Source organism: Agelaius phoeniceus, chromosome 5 (genome assembly GCF_051311805.1).
Source record: "Agelaius phoeniceus isolate bAgePho1 chromosome 5, bAgePho1.hap1, whole genome shotgun sequence".
Lineage (NCBI taxonomy): Eukaryota > Metazoa > Chordata > Aves > Passeriformes > Icteridae > Agelaius > Agelaius phoeniceus.
The window spans coordinates 24,261,237-24,276,854 of record NC_135269.1 but is presented as its reverse complement, the minus strand read 5'-3'; the positions used below and the strand labels follow the sequence as shown (position 1 = coordinate 24,276,854).

At 39.1% G+C, this 15,618-nt stretch overlaps 1 protein-coding gene across 24 annotated transcripts in view; it reads right to left on the bottom strand.

Annotated features, from left to right (window-relative positions):
• TNRC6B (trinucleotide repeat containing adaptor 6B) overlaps nt 1–15,618 on the bottom strand; it is a 132,165-nt gene that overhangs the window by 20,838 nt on the left and 95,709 nt on the right. For 18 of the 24 annotated variants that reach the window (XM_077178594.1, XM_077178598.1, XM_077178596.1 and 15 more), the window contains 10 exons: nt 14,348–14,393; nt 10,776–10,924; nt 9,434–9,604; nt 7,089–7,214; nt 5,899–6,030; nt 5,259–5,354; nt 4,852–5,032; nt 4,332–4,466; nt 3,979–4,155; nt 1,827–1,910 (listed from right to left, as the gene is read on the bottom strand). In XM_077178594.1, the coding sequence (XP_077034709.1) occupies nt 1,827–1,910; nt 3,979–4,155; nt 4,332–4,466; nt 4,852–5,032; nt 5,259–5,354; nt 5,899–6,030; nt 7,089–7,214; nt 9,434–9,604; nt 10,776–10,924; nt 14,348–14,393 (1,297 nt within the window). The remainder of the gene's footprint in view (nt 1–1,826; nt 1,911–3,978; nt 4,156–4,331; nt 4,467–4,851; nt 5,033–5,258; nt 5,355–5,898; nt 6,031–7,088; nt 7,215–9,433; nt 9,605–10,775; nt 10,925–14,347; nt 14,394–15,618) is intronic. The other 6 variants (XM_077178599.1, XM_054632334.2, XM_077178612.1 and 3 more) reach the window with 4 other exon arrangements.

Sequence of the window (15,618 nt, the reverse complement as noted above, 5' to 3'; positions counted from 1 at the left end):
TTCTTCATGCTTCACAATGAGATGGGATATACTTATCATGCTTTAGTTTGAACTATAGCTCCAGGCATGCCAGAATTTTAAGACAAGAGGATGAGTTATATTAAATATGAACACACAAAGACTCTAATTACTCTAAGAAAGATCAGTAACTTGGCTCCTTCAATGAATAAAGTGCTGTGGTCAGTTCTGGAAGCAGTGGTGCAAAAGTAAAACTGACAAACACAAGAACAAGTTAAGAATCTTCATATACTATGTGACAATTTGTGTAAGTGTGAGAAGAGGGCAAAAGTGGCAGATTCATCCCTTGCAGATAAAAGTTCAGGCTACAGAATTCCCGAATTTCAGAAATAATTAATAATAGAATATTTGAGTGTAATTAAAGATTCATTATTAAAAGTGGGTTCCAAGATGCACTCTCTAGAATGAAACAATGTAGGATGAATCTGACATGGAAGGGTTCATTTCAGTCACCTTTATAATGAAGAATTATAGTCAAGACTATGACTTTCACAGACAAATGCAGAAGAAAATATGATACTACTGGTTCAGATTATTGCCCAGCAAGGGCAGTATTAGACTGTGATAATGTACAGGAGAATCTGAAAGAAGACAAAAGAAATACCCCATTGGGTCAGAACTATGGTCCATCTAGTCCAGTGTTTTTTAACAGCAGTAGGAGAAATAACATTAAGGGACAGAACACAAACCTGGCCACTATCTGTGGACTATTGGCCTCACACTCTCCCAATATCCACAGCTGTCCTAACTTAGATGGCAGAAATACCCTCTCTCTGCTAGCACCAGCTTGTGAAACTATTTTTCAATCATTTTATCTAATCACTGTTTCAACTGGCCAGTATCATCTGTCTCAAGAAGCTGTGAAAGCAACATAACCTGCAAGTTCACCACTCCTGATGGAAAAAAAGCTCCCATCTCTTTAAAATTTATATCCTGTTAATTTCAGCATTTGCACTCATTGCAGGAGTCATGAATTACAATTCTGCATTTATCTTGTTCACTGCCTTCATGATTTTATAAACATCAGTTACATCTCCCAGTCTTTACTAACTCAACAAAATAATCCAGGTATCAACACTTTATCAGCAATCAGCACTGCATCATGGAAGGACTCTGCTCAGCTACTACCAAAATACTGCCATACCCTGACAAGCAGGATCTCCCTTTTGTTAAGGAAGAAGCAATACAGCTCTTGGGTCTACTCAAAATATCTTCTCTGTTCTGAGACAAAGAATCCATGACCATAGGTTAGAAGGTTAGAACCTGGAAATGAGAACTTGCTTAGGGAAAAAAAAAAAAGTCTTCTATTTGCAAAGATTCTGAGAATTTTTGAGACTGAAAATTAAGTGCACAGAAAGCTCTAATCAAAAGGTTAATGACTACACAAACAAGGCTCCAAGGATCGGGGTATTATTCTTTATGAACACATTCACTCATCAATGTAACCCTGGTCTGGAAAAGCATTTCCTTGAACTACAGCATACTGACAAATTTCCAAACTCTCCTTTGGGGCTGATAGTTGTTATCATGCACATTCACCAACTCTTGTCTACAAACATGCTCTTTTATTTCTAGGGAGTAAAGACAACATAAAATGCATTTCTCCACTGCTATTTGAAAGGTCTTTTCAAAAAGTTCAAACATAAGATTACTGTGAAAACCATGACAGACACATCCAGGCCAGTTTGCTTGAAGTATGACTGATCTTGAATGGGAAATTTACAGTCTAAGTAGGATCCAAGTATGCAAGTCTGTGCAGCATAACCAAACGACATAGCTCTCACCAATGCAGCAAAACTTGCTCTCACCTCCAGCTGTGATATCAGTTTGATTGGGCACCACTTCATTTATCTTTGTGCTGAACAATACTGCTCTCTTGAATGGCAGAATTTCTGCAGCAGATGGCATTTAGGAGGAAAATGTGAAAGGTGTAGTCAGGGTGAATGCTGAGCTTCCATTGTTTTCATTCAAAGGAAAAATGTACCTATTTCAGGAGGTTTTCTCTTCTAAACTCATTTTTGTTAACAACTTTTTTTCCAGCACTGGGAGGAAGAATTCTATCTCATGCCAGGAACTGACAGTGGACCTCACCTACAAGCTTGTAGAGAAGAACCTAGAGTAAAAGCCATTTTAGGTCTTCATTCTTCATCAGGGTGTTGTATTGATAAGGTAGATCTTGATTTCAGTTTTCCTTGACAATGAAATCCAGAAGTTAGACTATGAGACAGCTCAAGCGGCTGATGGTCGTGGAACAGTAACTTGTCCCAGCAGCCAATGGATCTTGTAAGAGTGGAACAGCAATAACTGAGTAAATGCCACCTGCCAAAACTGGGGATCTGTGACATGAGGGCTGCAATCATAGTCTTGGGCTACTCTCACAAGAAATGAGGGATGGTACTGAGGATCTCAGTGAAATTTTATGTTCAGAATTTGTGAACTTCACTTATCCTCTCACCGTGGTGAGGCAGTCAGCAACAAAAAAATTTACTTATGACTGACAATGGGACTACAGATATCACTAGGGAAAGTCTACGATATCAACAAGGGGCAAAGAGTAGCTATCAAGCTTTTAAACTTTTTTTAGCTTTTTATTGTAACAGATTTGGCCTTGAACCAAGAACTTTGCCAAAGCCAGTGGCTGCTCCAACACTTGGAAACACGGCAGAGCTGACCCTCATGTGTCTCTTGCAACATTCCGAGCAGTACTGTCTTAGTATAATACAGGGGAATGGTGGCTGAGTTCAGTAACAATGAGTCTGTGAGTGAAGCCTGATAAAAGATTAAATTTTGGGAGTTCCTGGCATTATGAACAGCAACTTCAGTCCAAAAAGCTCCATACCTAACAACCAGGCTGACAGAGGTGTAACACAAACATACCTATACAGAATGCAGTGAGCAGTATGAAAGTTTGTGGATGCGCAGATTTTTTTGAGAGAACTAATTCTTTAGCTCTGTTAGCTCATCAGAAGATGTTTTCTTGCTGGCGTTAGACACTGAGGGCTTCCCTCAAAAATTTTCAACTACATTTTCTAGATTTCTTGCAGTTGTGTCTGTCACATAGATTCCTAGGCTTTCTGATGCAAGGTCTGTGCTAATGCTTTACTTAAGAGATGTACCTGGATTTTTACTTTTTTGTACTTGAGTTAGTGATGTTCTCCTGGAATGCAACTGTCTTCCAGACAAGAGAAAAATCACAGCAACCACTATTTGCTGAACAGCATCAGTGATTAATCTGTGCAACTTCAAGGACACCACTCTATTTAAATGAATGTTTTATATAGAAAATGATGTGTATTTTCAAATATACACGTACTTTTCCTAGAGAGTTTTCTAGCACAAACATAAAATTTTGCCAGTGAAACTACAAAACTTTAAAAATGTGCACCAGCCTGCCATCCCAAAAGCAAGAGACTTCTACCCAAGCCACAAGATTCCTGAGCATAACTGAAGTGTTGCAACTCTTTATGTGACATGAACAAAGGTGAACCACAAGAGTGTGGTGTTCCCCCCACCACAAAAAAAGCCCTACAAAAAGCCCTACTTCACATATTTTTCTTTGATTCCATCCTATCAATAATTTTTACACTGTGTCAGTCTACCACAGCACAAATAAGGAATCAGTACAAAAGAAGGGAAATATTGGTGTGTATTCTATGAACATATGTTTTCATTAAATTTTCTGTAAATGTAAAGTCACACAATCACAGAAGACAGGAGTTCACTGAACAAAAACCAAACACTACTCAGGCAATTCAGCAGTTAGTTCATATTTAGCCCAACACTTTTTACTGGAAATTCAACACTTATGTTCTACTTTAATGTGGAAGAAATTCCAAAAGCAAGATAAGGCCAAGCCACCCAAGTATTTTCATTGCAATGGTTACTTAAGTAAGTATGCTGAGGAAAGGTCCAGCACATCTATCCCAAAGCAAGGACACAACCCCTGCCCTTATGTAATACCTGGAGGCCAACTGGCATTGCTGGATTTACTTCCGATCTTGTTTGTTGGTGGAGATTTGGCAGGTAACCAACTATCACCAGCAGGGCCTGCGTGGCTGCTGAGCGGGTCGCCCTGGATTATGTCAAACTGGTTGTAGGGCGATCCTCCACGAGCCTTTCCAGGGGGCACTATTGCACCTGCAGCATTAAAAACATACATTTACACCTGGGAAAGGCTGGGATCTTCAGGAGCATGATGTATTAATACAAAAATATTTAAGATGCATGCTGGTGAGGCAAAACAGTTTCATCTAAACTATTTCACCTCTGGAGAGATGATACTACAAGGGCATTCCCAAAATTCCCCCTCTCACCATTTTTGTGCATATTGGCATCTTGTGAAGCCACAGAGGGCAGCCCTTCCATCATAGTCCACTGCTTAAAGCGGGATTCTGTTCCAGCCTCTTTCCCTCCCACCATGCCATAATCCATGCCACTTGAGCCAAAGCCTGTGAAACAAACAAACAAACAAAACTCAATTGTCATCTTCTGTTTTGTTTTTAAGCATCTTTAAATGGGGAGTAATTGCAATCATAACAAAAAGGTGGGAAAAAAATCAACAACAGCAAAAGGTATGTTCAAGGGGCAACTTCCAAATAAGTGTGTTATGTCAATACGGCATGATATGCTTTCTTCTTCTCCTTTGTCTTCTTCCCACGCAATGAAAAATAATGCAATTTGATTCAAAGTTGACACTTGTCATAACCTTTGCTCTAATGCTTATACATAAATTACTCATTTCTGGACCCAGACATAAGTGACTAATACAATTACCATATTAATAATAGGGAAGCTAGAGGCAATGCACCAAACCTACTTCCACAGAGCACTTACCACCTGAACCGTATCCAGGTATCTGCCCTTTGGTCTGTAAATCTGAGAGACCCACATTCAAAGGATTGGGTACCATGCTGTCTAAATGTGGCTTAGGCCCAACAGGGTGGGATGGCGAATGCTTCATGCCAGGCTGCCTCTGCTGCTGCTGCTGCTGGAGGGCACTCACCATACGAGCAATCTGCAAATGGAAGAAAAACTGCTTCATCTATGCTATACTGCAATGCAAATTCCAGTAAACATAAAGAAACAGTGAATTAGAGGAGATACAAAAGACCTTGCTCTCCAAAAAGTGCACTGTGAAGAGAGCAGGTGATGTTACTGAAGCCAGCACCATCTCTACTGCAGACTGCATTTCCCCAGCAAACCTCATACTTCATATGACTGACAAAACCAGTGCCACACACCTGCTGCTCCTGCTGTTGTCGCACAGCTTGAGATAACTTTCTCTGGCTCTGTAACAGCTGTTGCTGCTGCTGCTGCTGAAGGAGGAGCTGACAAGCCTATAAGATAAGGGGGGGGTGGGAAGAATGAAAATACAGAGCTCATCAAGCGAAATGTAATTGCCAGGAGCTATTCTCTAGCAAATGCTTGGCTCAGAATAGGTAAACTGTTTCTCATTCCACTCACTCAAATAAAATGACAATGAATGGATTAGAAGAATACCACATCCTTTGCTTAAATGTTAAATGTTTCTCATTTAACACTGTGCAGCAGAATTACTTGTAACTGCTTTATTACCATCACTATGACTGGAAGTCTGAAGTTTTTTCTGAAGAAGACTTGATGAAAAATCAACAAACAACTGCTTTCTGTACAGAAACATGGCTTAGTCATTACTAACCCACTGTAATCCACAATAATTACATGGGCCTATTTGGTTTATCTGCTGCCTTCTAGCAGGACTTTACTACCCCAAATAGCAAAGAGGGAATACTTGCACAAAATAACATCAGTAGAACAAAACAGAATTAGAATAAGCATAAAAAGAAAACTCAGCAGACAGTTTGCAAACTGTCTTGTCTCACAAGATTACTAGCTACTTACTAATTGAAACTGGGGAATCTGTGGAAGCTGGCTCAGCATGGCAATCTGTTGTGGAGAAAGCTGGGGGCCCATATTGAAAAGACCAGGATTCAAGCCACTGTTGGGAAACTGTTTGAGCATGGAGGCCGAAACCTGCATGGAAAGCAGTTACATATCCTGAACACACTGCTACGAGGAAATGATGATGAAGTACAAGTATTTCTATACAGGAACAAGCATGACACCAATCTTCAATGGTGTTCTGGGAAAGACATTACAGATTTATTAACACATCACATTTAAACATGCACAATCTATAACTTGGGCAGAGTAAATGCCTCACTTGATTGAATGTATACAGTATTACATGTGCAGATGCAGACACACACACAAAGGTTATTCCCCCAACCAATCAGGTGCCAGAGACTGTACTAAATTTAAATGCTGATATATATGCAGCTAACCAGTAATCACAGTACTGAATTTTCACATTAAAAACGTACTGCTTGACAAGGGAAAAGAAAGGCAGTCAGGCAGTCACTGGAGCAAAGAAACAGTGCCTCACAGAAAGAGTTAATCTCTTTGTACATTGAATAGGATACAGTAAAAGACAGGAGTAGGTGGAGAAGAATCCCCCCCATTTCTCCCTGCATTATTGCAGAGTTACACAAGTACAATTCAAGAGAATCTCAAGAACTGTTCACCAAGTCCAAAGCAAAAGGTAAACTTGTACATTTGGAGACCCTGAGGTCTTAAAGATTAAGCTCTGCAATGTAAATGTAACATGTAGCCCCTTCATCAAACCTTTCTTCTGGGGGGGGTGGGACAGGAAGCACAGGACAAGACTACTTAAAAAAATTAAGCAACCTGCCACACTTCAGAAGCCTTAAGCTTTCACGTTTATTTGTTCTTTTTAAAATACTTTGAAAAAGCCTATATAAGACACAGGATTCCCAAATTCACTTTTGAGGTTTAAAAATACTGGTAGCGAGCATTTACAATCAACTGCCTTGGAATAATATAGAATGCTAATGCTTCTGCATTGCGTTTTAAGTACTTTTACTATGAATTTTAATGTTTTTATCTTCTCCAATTTTTCAATTTTTTAACATCAAATTGAGACCAAGACAGATGTATTAGTAACCTCAATGATGTGCTCTGAAGGCTGTAGCTCTACTTTTACAAGTAATCAGTTGCTATAAATTCCTTACCTGGGGAGAAAGGAATTGGGGAGGCACTTGCGCCCGGATATTGGGGGAAGGATTTAGTGGCTGCACTGGTGTGTGCATGCCCCTCGATTGTGCTGTGCTGTTTCCAAACAAACCATGATTGCCACCCTACAAAATTAAAGCAGTAGTGAGAAGATGAATCTTGCAGGCTATGCTAATAACTATATCTCAGTAACAATGAGCCAAGCTACTGACTTAAACAGAGTTCCCTTAGAATTACAGACATTTGGCTAAAATCAGTAACAGTCTACCTGGGTTAAAGCCACTGTACTACATTTTTGAGATGCAGGTTGTTTCTCCTTGAACACTGAAGGGTCATGCTTATCTACTAACTTCAAGACATGACAAACCTAATGTTTTAATATTTTGCACTTTATGTATTGGGAAATGGAAACTTGGAGTACAAACAACAAACTAAAAACTTCATTCCAACTGGCTTAAAAGCATGGCAAGACTCTACCAACAAGAATTCTAGTCCCCCATTTTAGAGAAGACAGGTATTTTTCCTGAGCAGGTTGCTGAGATATCACTCACAAGGCTATTTTTTTCTCCTCTGTAGGCCTTTCATTAACTAATACTATTTTAGAATTCAAATTTCAAAAATTTCCTTTCTGCCATGAAAACTTCAACATTCTGGATTTGGATATTTTCCTTCCCCTTTTCTCCCACTAAATTTGAAGAAAATTTTCAAGTGAGAAAATTAGTCATGGGGTTTTCTTTAGTGGTTTATTTTCTAATACAAGAATACTTGCTGTTTGAGTTTTTTAATGAGAAGCACTTACTGATTTATAAGCCACTTCTGTAATAAACCCTAATGCATGAATGAGACCCAGGAAAACTTATGATTATGTTTCATGATTTCAGACTCTTCAGCAAACTTTTTTTGGTACCATTAAAAAAAAAAAAGAAATATTATCAACAGTCTCATACGCTAACTAAGCTACACTCTCTTACTTCTAAAAGCTGAAGCTCATACTTCAAAGCATCCTTAGGGGCCATGAATTTGTCTTTTCAGTTTCAAGACCCTCAGAATTCCCCATCTCCTGCTATCAGGGTGTCTGTGACCCTCAGATACCTGGGGTTCTGAAGAGTGTATTTTCCACTCTTCAGCCATCATTCCCTATTCTGCCTGTCCATTGTTGCACTCAACATAAATCCATAATTCCAAACTGTGATTGTGCAAGCCTTCACGAAAAGCTTTCCTTCCCTTATATACCAGGATTTCATAAATCCTGTCATAACACTGTGCATAATACTCCTACCATTAATATTGTGTATCCTCTGCTATCCTTTTGCTCAAACACAAGTCTCTCCTCCTGCTTCTACACTGGCAGCACTATGGATTGCTTCATTCACCTGCATCTCCCTCCACCTAAAGTATCTTCTCATTCAGAAGCAACTCCTAAGCATGTAGGAAGACAAACAAAAACCCCCAAAAGACAAGAGGTTTTACCCTGGAAAGAGCCAGATGGAGTCAACTACACTAAAATTTTTGAGAGGCCTCGAAGCTGCAGTTACACTTTCAGCTCTCTCTATAACTCCTCTCTATAACAAGAGTTCTGCACACTGAGATCAACAACATGTCTGCAAATTTTGGACTCAATCTGATGTTCAACACTGTGTCACATAGAAACAGAAAGACAACACAAAGAAACACCATCATGTTAGGCATGTGACTACATAAGCTAGACCAGCTGCAATAATTAGGTACTATTCTTTCATTTCCTAGTATTCCTAAAGTATTTTCTTCTAGAATAATGCAGAACATAAAAGCCAGAAATTCTTCCCAACTGCTGTTAATCACTTAACTAGTTCCCCACCATTTCCCTGTACATAAAAATATCGCTACTTCAAGAATTTTTAAAGGCTACTAAATCAATCCTTACTTTGAGAACTGTGAGGAAGGGAGAAGGGAACAGGCACAATGCTAAATCACTGTAACTTTTTACAGGCTCATTTCTACATACAAGGCCTTTGAGTGGAGTCTGAAAAACTTCAGTGTTGGGTTTGATGAGGCAAATCAACAGTCTCTAACCAGGTTTTAAGCCAGCAATTAAAGTAAAGGATACCACTAACTCCACAACTTCTGAAAAGCACATCCACCTGCTGCTGCACTGCGACTTAGGAAGAGGCCAACAAAACCAGACCAAGTATGTTCTGATGCTAGGAACCAAAGTGGACTGATTCTCAATGGCCTGAGACAGCTGAAATTTCCATTAACAATTTTAACCTATTCAGCAGAAAAACAAATGCAAGCAACCAACTAACCAGGATTAAGCCCAGGTTGCAGCCTTATAACAATGCATCTGATAAGGTGGCCTGCTTACTTGTCTAGCAGCGAAGTTTTGGGGACTGAGCCCTGAGCCGATTGCCCCAAGGCCGACGTTGGATAGTGTGGAACCAGAGGGAGACAGCTTGTAGCTGGGAGAAGGGGAGAAGGGAGAGCAGGGAGCCTCATCCCCAAGGCACCCATCTTGATTGGAGAAAGGCAAAGTCAGCTGAAGCAGCAGTTAGCCAACAGCAGGAGTTGGTTAGTGAAGCAACAGAACGCAAGAGGAGAGAAAGAGGGACGGTGAGTGACTAGGAAGAAGCAAAGTTAATTGGTAACAGCAGTTACAAGGACAAAACTTCTGATTCAAACAACCACTCGACAATTAAGATTTTGGTCCAAGGAGATACTCTTAGGTTTTCTTTTTAAAAATACATTTTGAACTCTTATGAAATTAGTTTCTGATAGTGGCTATTACCACTACAGAAGCAAACAAATCTTGAATGAATTCCTTATGTTAGCACACACCTACCAGCATAATTTGTTAGGAAACGCATTAGCTTTGCTCATAGTATTTATTAATTATGCCACCAGAGGGAGTTGACAAAACTGCTTTTTGGCTCGTTATACCAAAATGGAGGAGTTAAAAAATTCCTAGACAGTTAACACGCCTTCAGAATTTTTAAACCAAATTTGTTTTCCATTTTACATGTGATAAACTGTATCCAAAAAAACCCAAAACAGCCCTAGAGCATTCTGCATCTATTGGACACTCTCCAATTCATAATGGGAAGCAATTAATATTTGATAATAACAGTGAAAGCTTCTGTTTAAAATAGGCAAGAATATGAAAGAAACACTATCATAACATACAGCAGATGTCACAGAGAAACAGATGTCGTACAGAAGCTTACAGTACATGGACATACAGCATAAGGGGTTGTGGAATTTAGAAAGGGTGTTTCCAATAAATGCCAGACATGAAAGAAGAAAAATATTTGGAAGACTGTGATTACTTATATTTACTTAGATCTCAACCAATTTTCTTTAAAGCAGATGACAGTAGTTAGTAGCCGAAAGAATCATCATGATGAAACCTATAACAAATTTTATTGCTACCAGTAGTTTACCCTTCCAAGAAAAAAGAAAGGCATCTGTCTACATCAAAACCAGTCTATTCTGGAATAAAAAGCCTCACTTTCTCCAATTTCATTTGTTTATGCACACCCTGACACCTGTTTTATACACACATTCATTCTACCAATAAAACTACTCCACACCTTTTACTACTGAGCTCAATCAGGGTTATTCAATATCTAGCACCTGCTGAGAACTAGGGTAAAAACTGGGATGTTGAACAAAGAGGTTGCTATTAATTTATCTAAAGATATTTCTCTCACCTTCTCAAAATAAGGCCCACTATCTGTGGTTCCCATGTCTTTGGAATTAGGTGGACGGAACCCAGATCGATCCTTTCTCATCATGTCATTAAAATCCCCGAGATTCACAGCTCGTTTATCTACCTCAAACTTCTTATCTGGGAGACCACCTGTAACAAAAAAATGAAATTAGTGCAAATAATCTCATGACAGCAGGTTCACAGCCAAAGAAATAATCTTTAAGATCTGTCTTATAATTTAGCACATCTACAGTTGGTATTAAAAGTGTTGAAAAATAAATGTAGGAAGTTTCATTTAACACCGAACATGTCAATTTACTTTATAGAGTTTAAGATGAAGTATTTATCAAAATTTATGTAGAGATATAAACACAAACATTTCAAGTAATTATATTAATTAATACCTAGTTCTCTGTGTCTCCCAAAACCTGCACAGTAATTTTTTGGGATTCAGTATGTAAAAAGACTACTATTTAAGTTCTCCATGTATTCTGCTTAGCTTCTGCTGGGTTTGACATTGAGAAATTATTTGAGATCATTTTGAAAAATTTGGTCACATGCACATTATTTGGTCAAGGTTGTCCTACAGTCACATGAGCTTAATTCTTAAACACAAGACATCAACAGGTATACTGTAACTTCAGACAGACAACCAAGCTCTTTCAGCCTGCACACAATAACACAACCAGTAACACAGACACTTCTCAAACACCCTCTAAAGTCTCCTGCCATTGTTTAGTCAGTAACCTGGTGAAGTATGAGATGTCAGTAATAGATGACCAAACTGAAACATAGACAGTGAACAAGACATCGATTTTCTCTAAAAGCTTTATCAACAGCCAAAGAGCTGACTGGAAGAAGTTTGCCACCTTACACGCTGAACTGTTGCCAAAGAACAATCTTTTTGGTCAGATGTGGCACCTGTAAGCTATTAGATGCATATTGCTACGTTGGAGTAGATGGAAAACATCTTCGTTTTAAAATACGGATGTGATAGAAATGAGCTTTACTGGTATTTTTAGTTTTAAAGAATACTGTTTAGTTAGTAGCACAGATGGTCTTTCCAAGAATCATTTTAAAAACATGTCAGCACAATTAACAAGAAAATCTGTGACTTTTCCAAAGGAAGTTGGTGATGGATAACCTACCCTACCACTGACAAAACACTGACCCTTTATCAGAGCAGAGAGCTAATCGCTTTAACACCTTCAAGACAACTTTTTTTGAAAAAGCTTCTCAAATCCAGCATCTCTTCTTAATGTCCAATCCCAATCTATTAACATTCACAGCAATGCCACTGCCAAGAAGCTATGAAACTGACCACTAATTGCATGGGTTTTTCTTACCCACACAGCTTTCAAAGCTGATCCAGCTTCATCCTCTCAGATGCCTTCAACATAGTTTATCACAAGACAGTTGACAAATCACCTACATATCTTAGCTTGTAACTGGAGTCATACTGACCTGGATGAGCTTGTGTTTCTCTGATCCCTTTCTAACACATCCTGAAAGCTACAACTGGCTCTGCAAAAGCACTCACAAAGTGTCACAAACAGCTCAGTCCTGTCAATACCTACATCAAACCACTGCACACAATGCCAGCATCGTGCACTAAAAGGCTCATGTGCTTTAATTCTACACAGGAAGCCTTGGCCATTAGCTGCTTGAAAAGAAACTGAAAGCGAGGCACAGTTGCATCACTGTCTGAAATGAAACTGGGTCAATGCCAACACAAGATGACTAAGCCACAGAAACACCCTTCCGTCCCTCTGGTTATCCTGATGATCCAATCAGCTCCTCAAACATTACTGAATGATGCCTTGTAAAATACACAAAACATTAAAAGAGTACCTCTGAAGGCTTGAAGCACAGATTTGAATGTCACTTAGTGCTGAGGCAGCTGCTTAAAACTCCAGTATAAACAAAGCCTCACTGAGAGAAATGATTGCATTCCTTTATCCCATTCACAGAAAATTCTAATGCAACTTTGAAATGCGTCATGTGAGTCTTGTCCTTTGAACCCATCAACTAAAGCTATAAATAATGGAGGGGGATAAAGAATAGCTTTACCTTATGTAGTACATGACAACTGACAAAATGCAAAAAGTTTGAATTACCCTCTACAGTAGGCAAAACCACTTGTGTATGAATAAATATGAAGCGCCAAATTCTCTACATGCAGAAACATAGAACAGGTTAAATGTTACACCATCTTCATAAAAAAGGACCCTACAAGCCTACTCATAAATAAGTCCATCTTTTAAAATTTAAAAGTAGACTGAGCTGAGCAACACAGCTTATGGCTTTCCACAAACAAATGCCATCAGCAACAAGAGCAAAACTGCTAAATGCAAAAGTAACCAAAAAACCTACGAAGATCTGTTACATTCTCTGCCTTTGAAACAGAATGCAAGCCATAAGTAATGGATCTACCTAAGATCAAAGGATGCCACCATTAATGGGCACACTAAACTTAAAGAGCAACATATCAAGGTAAAAGATGCAGCCTTTCTTCACCCTTTCACAGAATATTCTGAGCAGCAGTCACCTCCTCAGAAGCTCTGATAGCCTGAGGGTCCTTGAAAGCTCCAAAGGATCCTTAATTTGGAGATAAGAAACTAAGAGAGCTATAATCAACATAATCCAGGCTACCATCCTCTTCATTTGTACATGCTTAGATCTGTTTTTTACCAGCAGCATCTGAAGTCAGGTGAGAACTGAACACCCATGATGGTGACTGATCTCCACCTAGACATTCTTTAGAGAAGCACAATACAATCAGAGCCTGAGTTCTAGGGAGGATGCATGAGGCCAAACTGGAGATCAAAAAATTGTTACCTTTCACAAAACTGTATCATACCATATAAATAAACATCCTCATTATCTCTGACTGAGATCCTTCACTACTTCAGAAAAGACAGCAATTTTAGGAAACGTGAACAACTGAATCCCCTATGAAGTGTGACAGAAATTTAAGAATGTAATGGATTCTAAGCTGAAAGACACCGCATCTGTCTGGATTGTATTACAATACCAAATCCAGACCAGGTATTAGATGCAATTAAGTCTTGACTACCACAGTTCTACCTTTGGTACCACACAGCCCACGATGCTTAAGCTGTGTAGCAATGGTGGTGTAGCTATCCAGAACATAAAATCTACTTCTACTGAAAAGTAATCTGTAATAGCCTGAGGCATGCAACTGAAGAAGTCAATGAGAAAAGATAATTTTTTTCCCCTCACATCACCTCCACAAAGCTGTAGTAAAAGGGATGCCCTACTGGTAGGAGGGAAAACAGTAACAATGAATATAAACTTAGAAAGATTAAAACAGTCTTAAAGATGTCTCTGCCCCAAGTTATAGCTCTGCTCTGTACAGGTATGCATCCTGATCTTGCACACCAGAGTCAAAGCTTACAGACAAGACAGAAGATGCTTTTTACTCTACCCTTACATTATGAAGAGTGCTAAAACTAAGAATCAAACCCTTCCAGAGTACAGCAGATCATCCTCATAAAAAAAATACAGGTGATCTCACATTTCAAATGTATTGCAATTAAAATATATACTCACCTACAGACAAGTCCATCTTACTGCCTGGAATGTCGTCAGTTTGACTCTGGGGGGAAAAAAAACCCAAACCACAATTCAGTTCTGACTTCTATTCAATGCTGAGAAATATTTCAGAAAGGTAGAACGCAGGAAGAACATGCTTGTGCTAATGAAAGTTTCACTTTAAACTGAAACGGAACACGAGGGTTTCTGGTATCACCCTGGACACACCTTGCCTCAACCGCCTAAGGCTGTGCAGGGCAAGATCACCCATGTGAAAGCAGACTCACACAGCAACAGAGGAAGATGCACAGACAGCTGCTCCATAAATGAACCTCTGGCCTTGTGTTCCAGAGGTTGAGTGACAAAACACTGAAAATAGCGGCCAAAATGATAGCTCATCCTCATGGCCCGTCATGCCATCAAATCTTGAAGTGTACTGCCATGGGATTCTTCAGCTGGTAGCGTGGGACAGGGTGCTCCCATAACTTTCAGAAGCATCTACTGTCTAGCAAATGGAACTAGAGCTTGAGAGCCAAAAGACATTGCAAACTAATCCTAAGCACGTCAGTGTCAGCTTGTGCAGCCCTAGACTTCTCACACAAACTCTGTATAGTCATCTTCTGCTAGCCAGTATTACATAGTATTCCTGCTTCACAGGATGACAACTAGCACAATATTCTGCAAAATATTTTGCAAATTAGCTTGTCAGAAGTTCCTTTATATAAAAAATTATATAGAATTATTTTTTAAATACTTCCCTAAGGCTCTGTCCTTTTCCGAATTATGTGATATTTATTCACTTTACCATACAATCTTTACTTATGGATTTATAATGAGCCCTTTTTTTGCTAAAAAGACCCTGCTGTACCTCAAATATAAATTCAGCCAAGACAGACACAGAGCTGTAAATCTCCTTTTCTGATAGATGGCTGAGATCCAGAACGAATACCTTGGACTTATCACAGATGTCTGACACTACAGGCAGGAGCCTCTATCTTAAGTGCTCTAAACAGCATGTTATGAAAATAAAATCAAAAAACCAAACCCAAAAACAAAGCAACAAAAAAAACCACCCCACACTAAAAAGCAACAATCCTCCCACCCCAAAACCAAACAAATAAAATGAGAAAACACACATCTCCCTCCCAAATCTATTACTTGCAAGGAAACTGCAACCTCAGAGAAGGAACTATCATAAAGTAACTTTAGGAATCACAGTAGATTTAGGGTTTTTCTGAGAAGCCATTCTGAGCCAGCTACTACAGGTATTACAATCAACACCCCAGCAT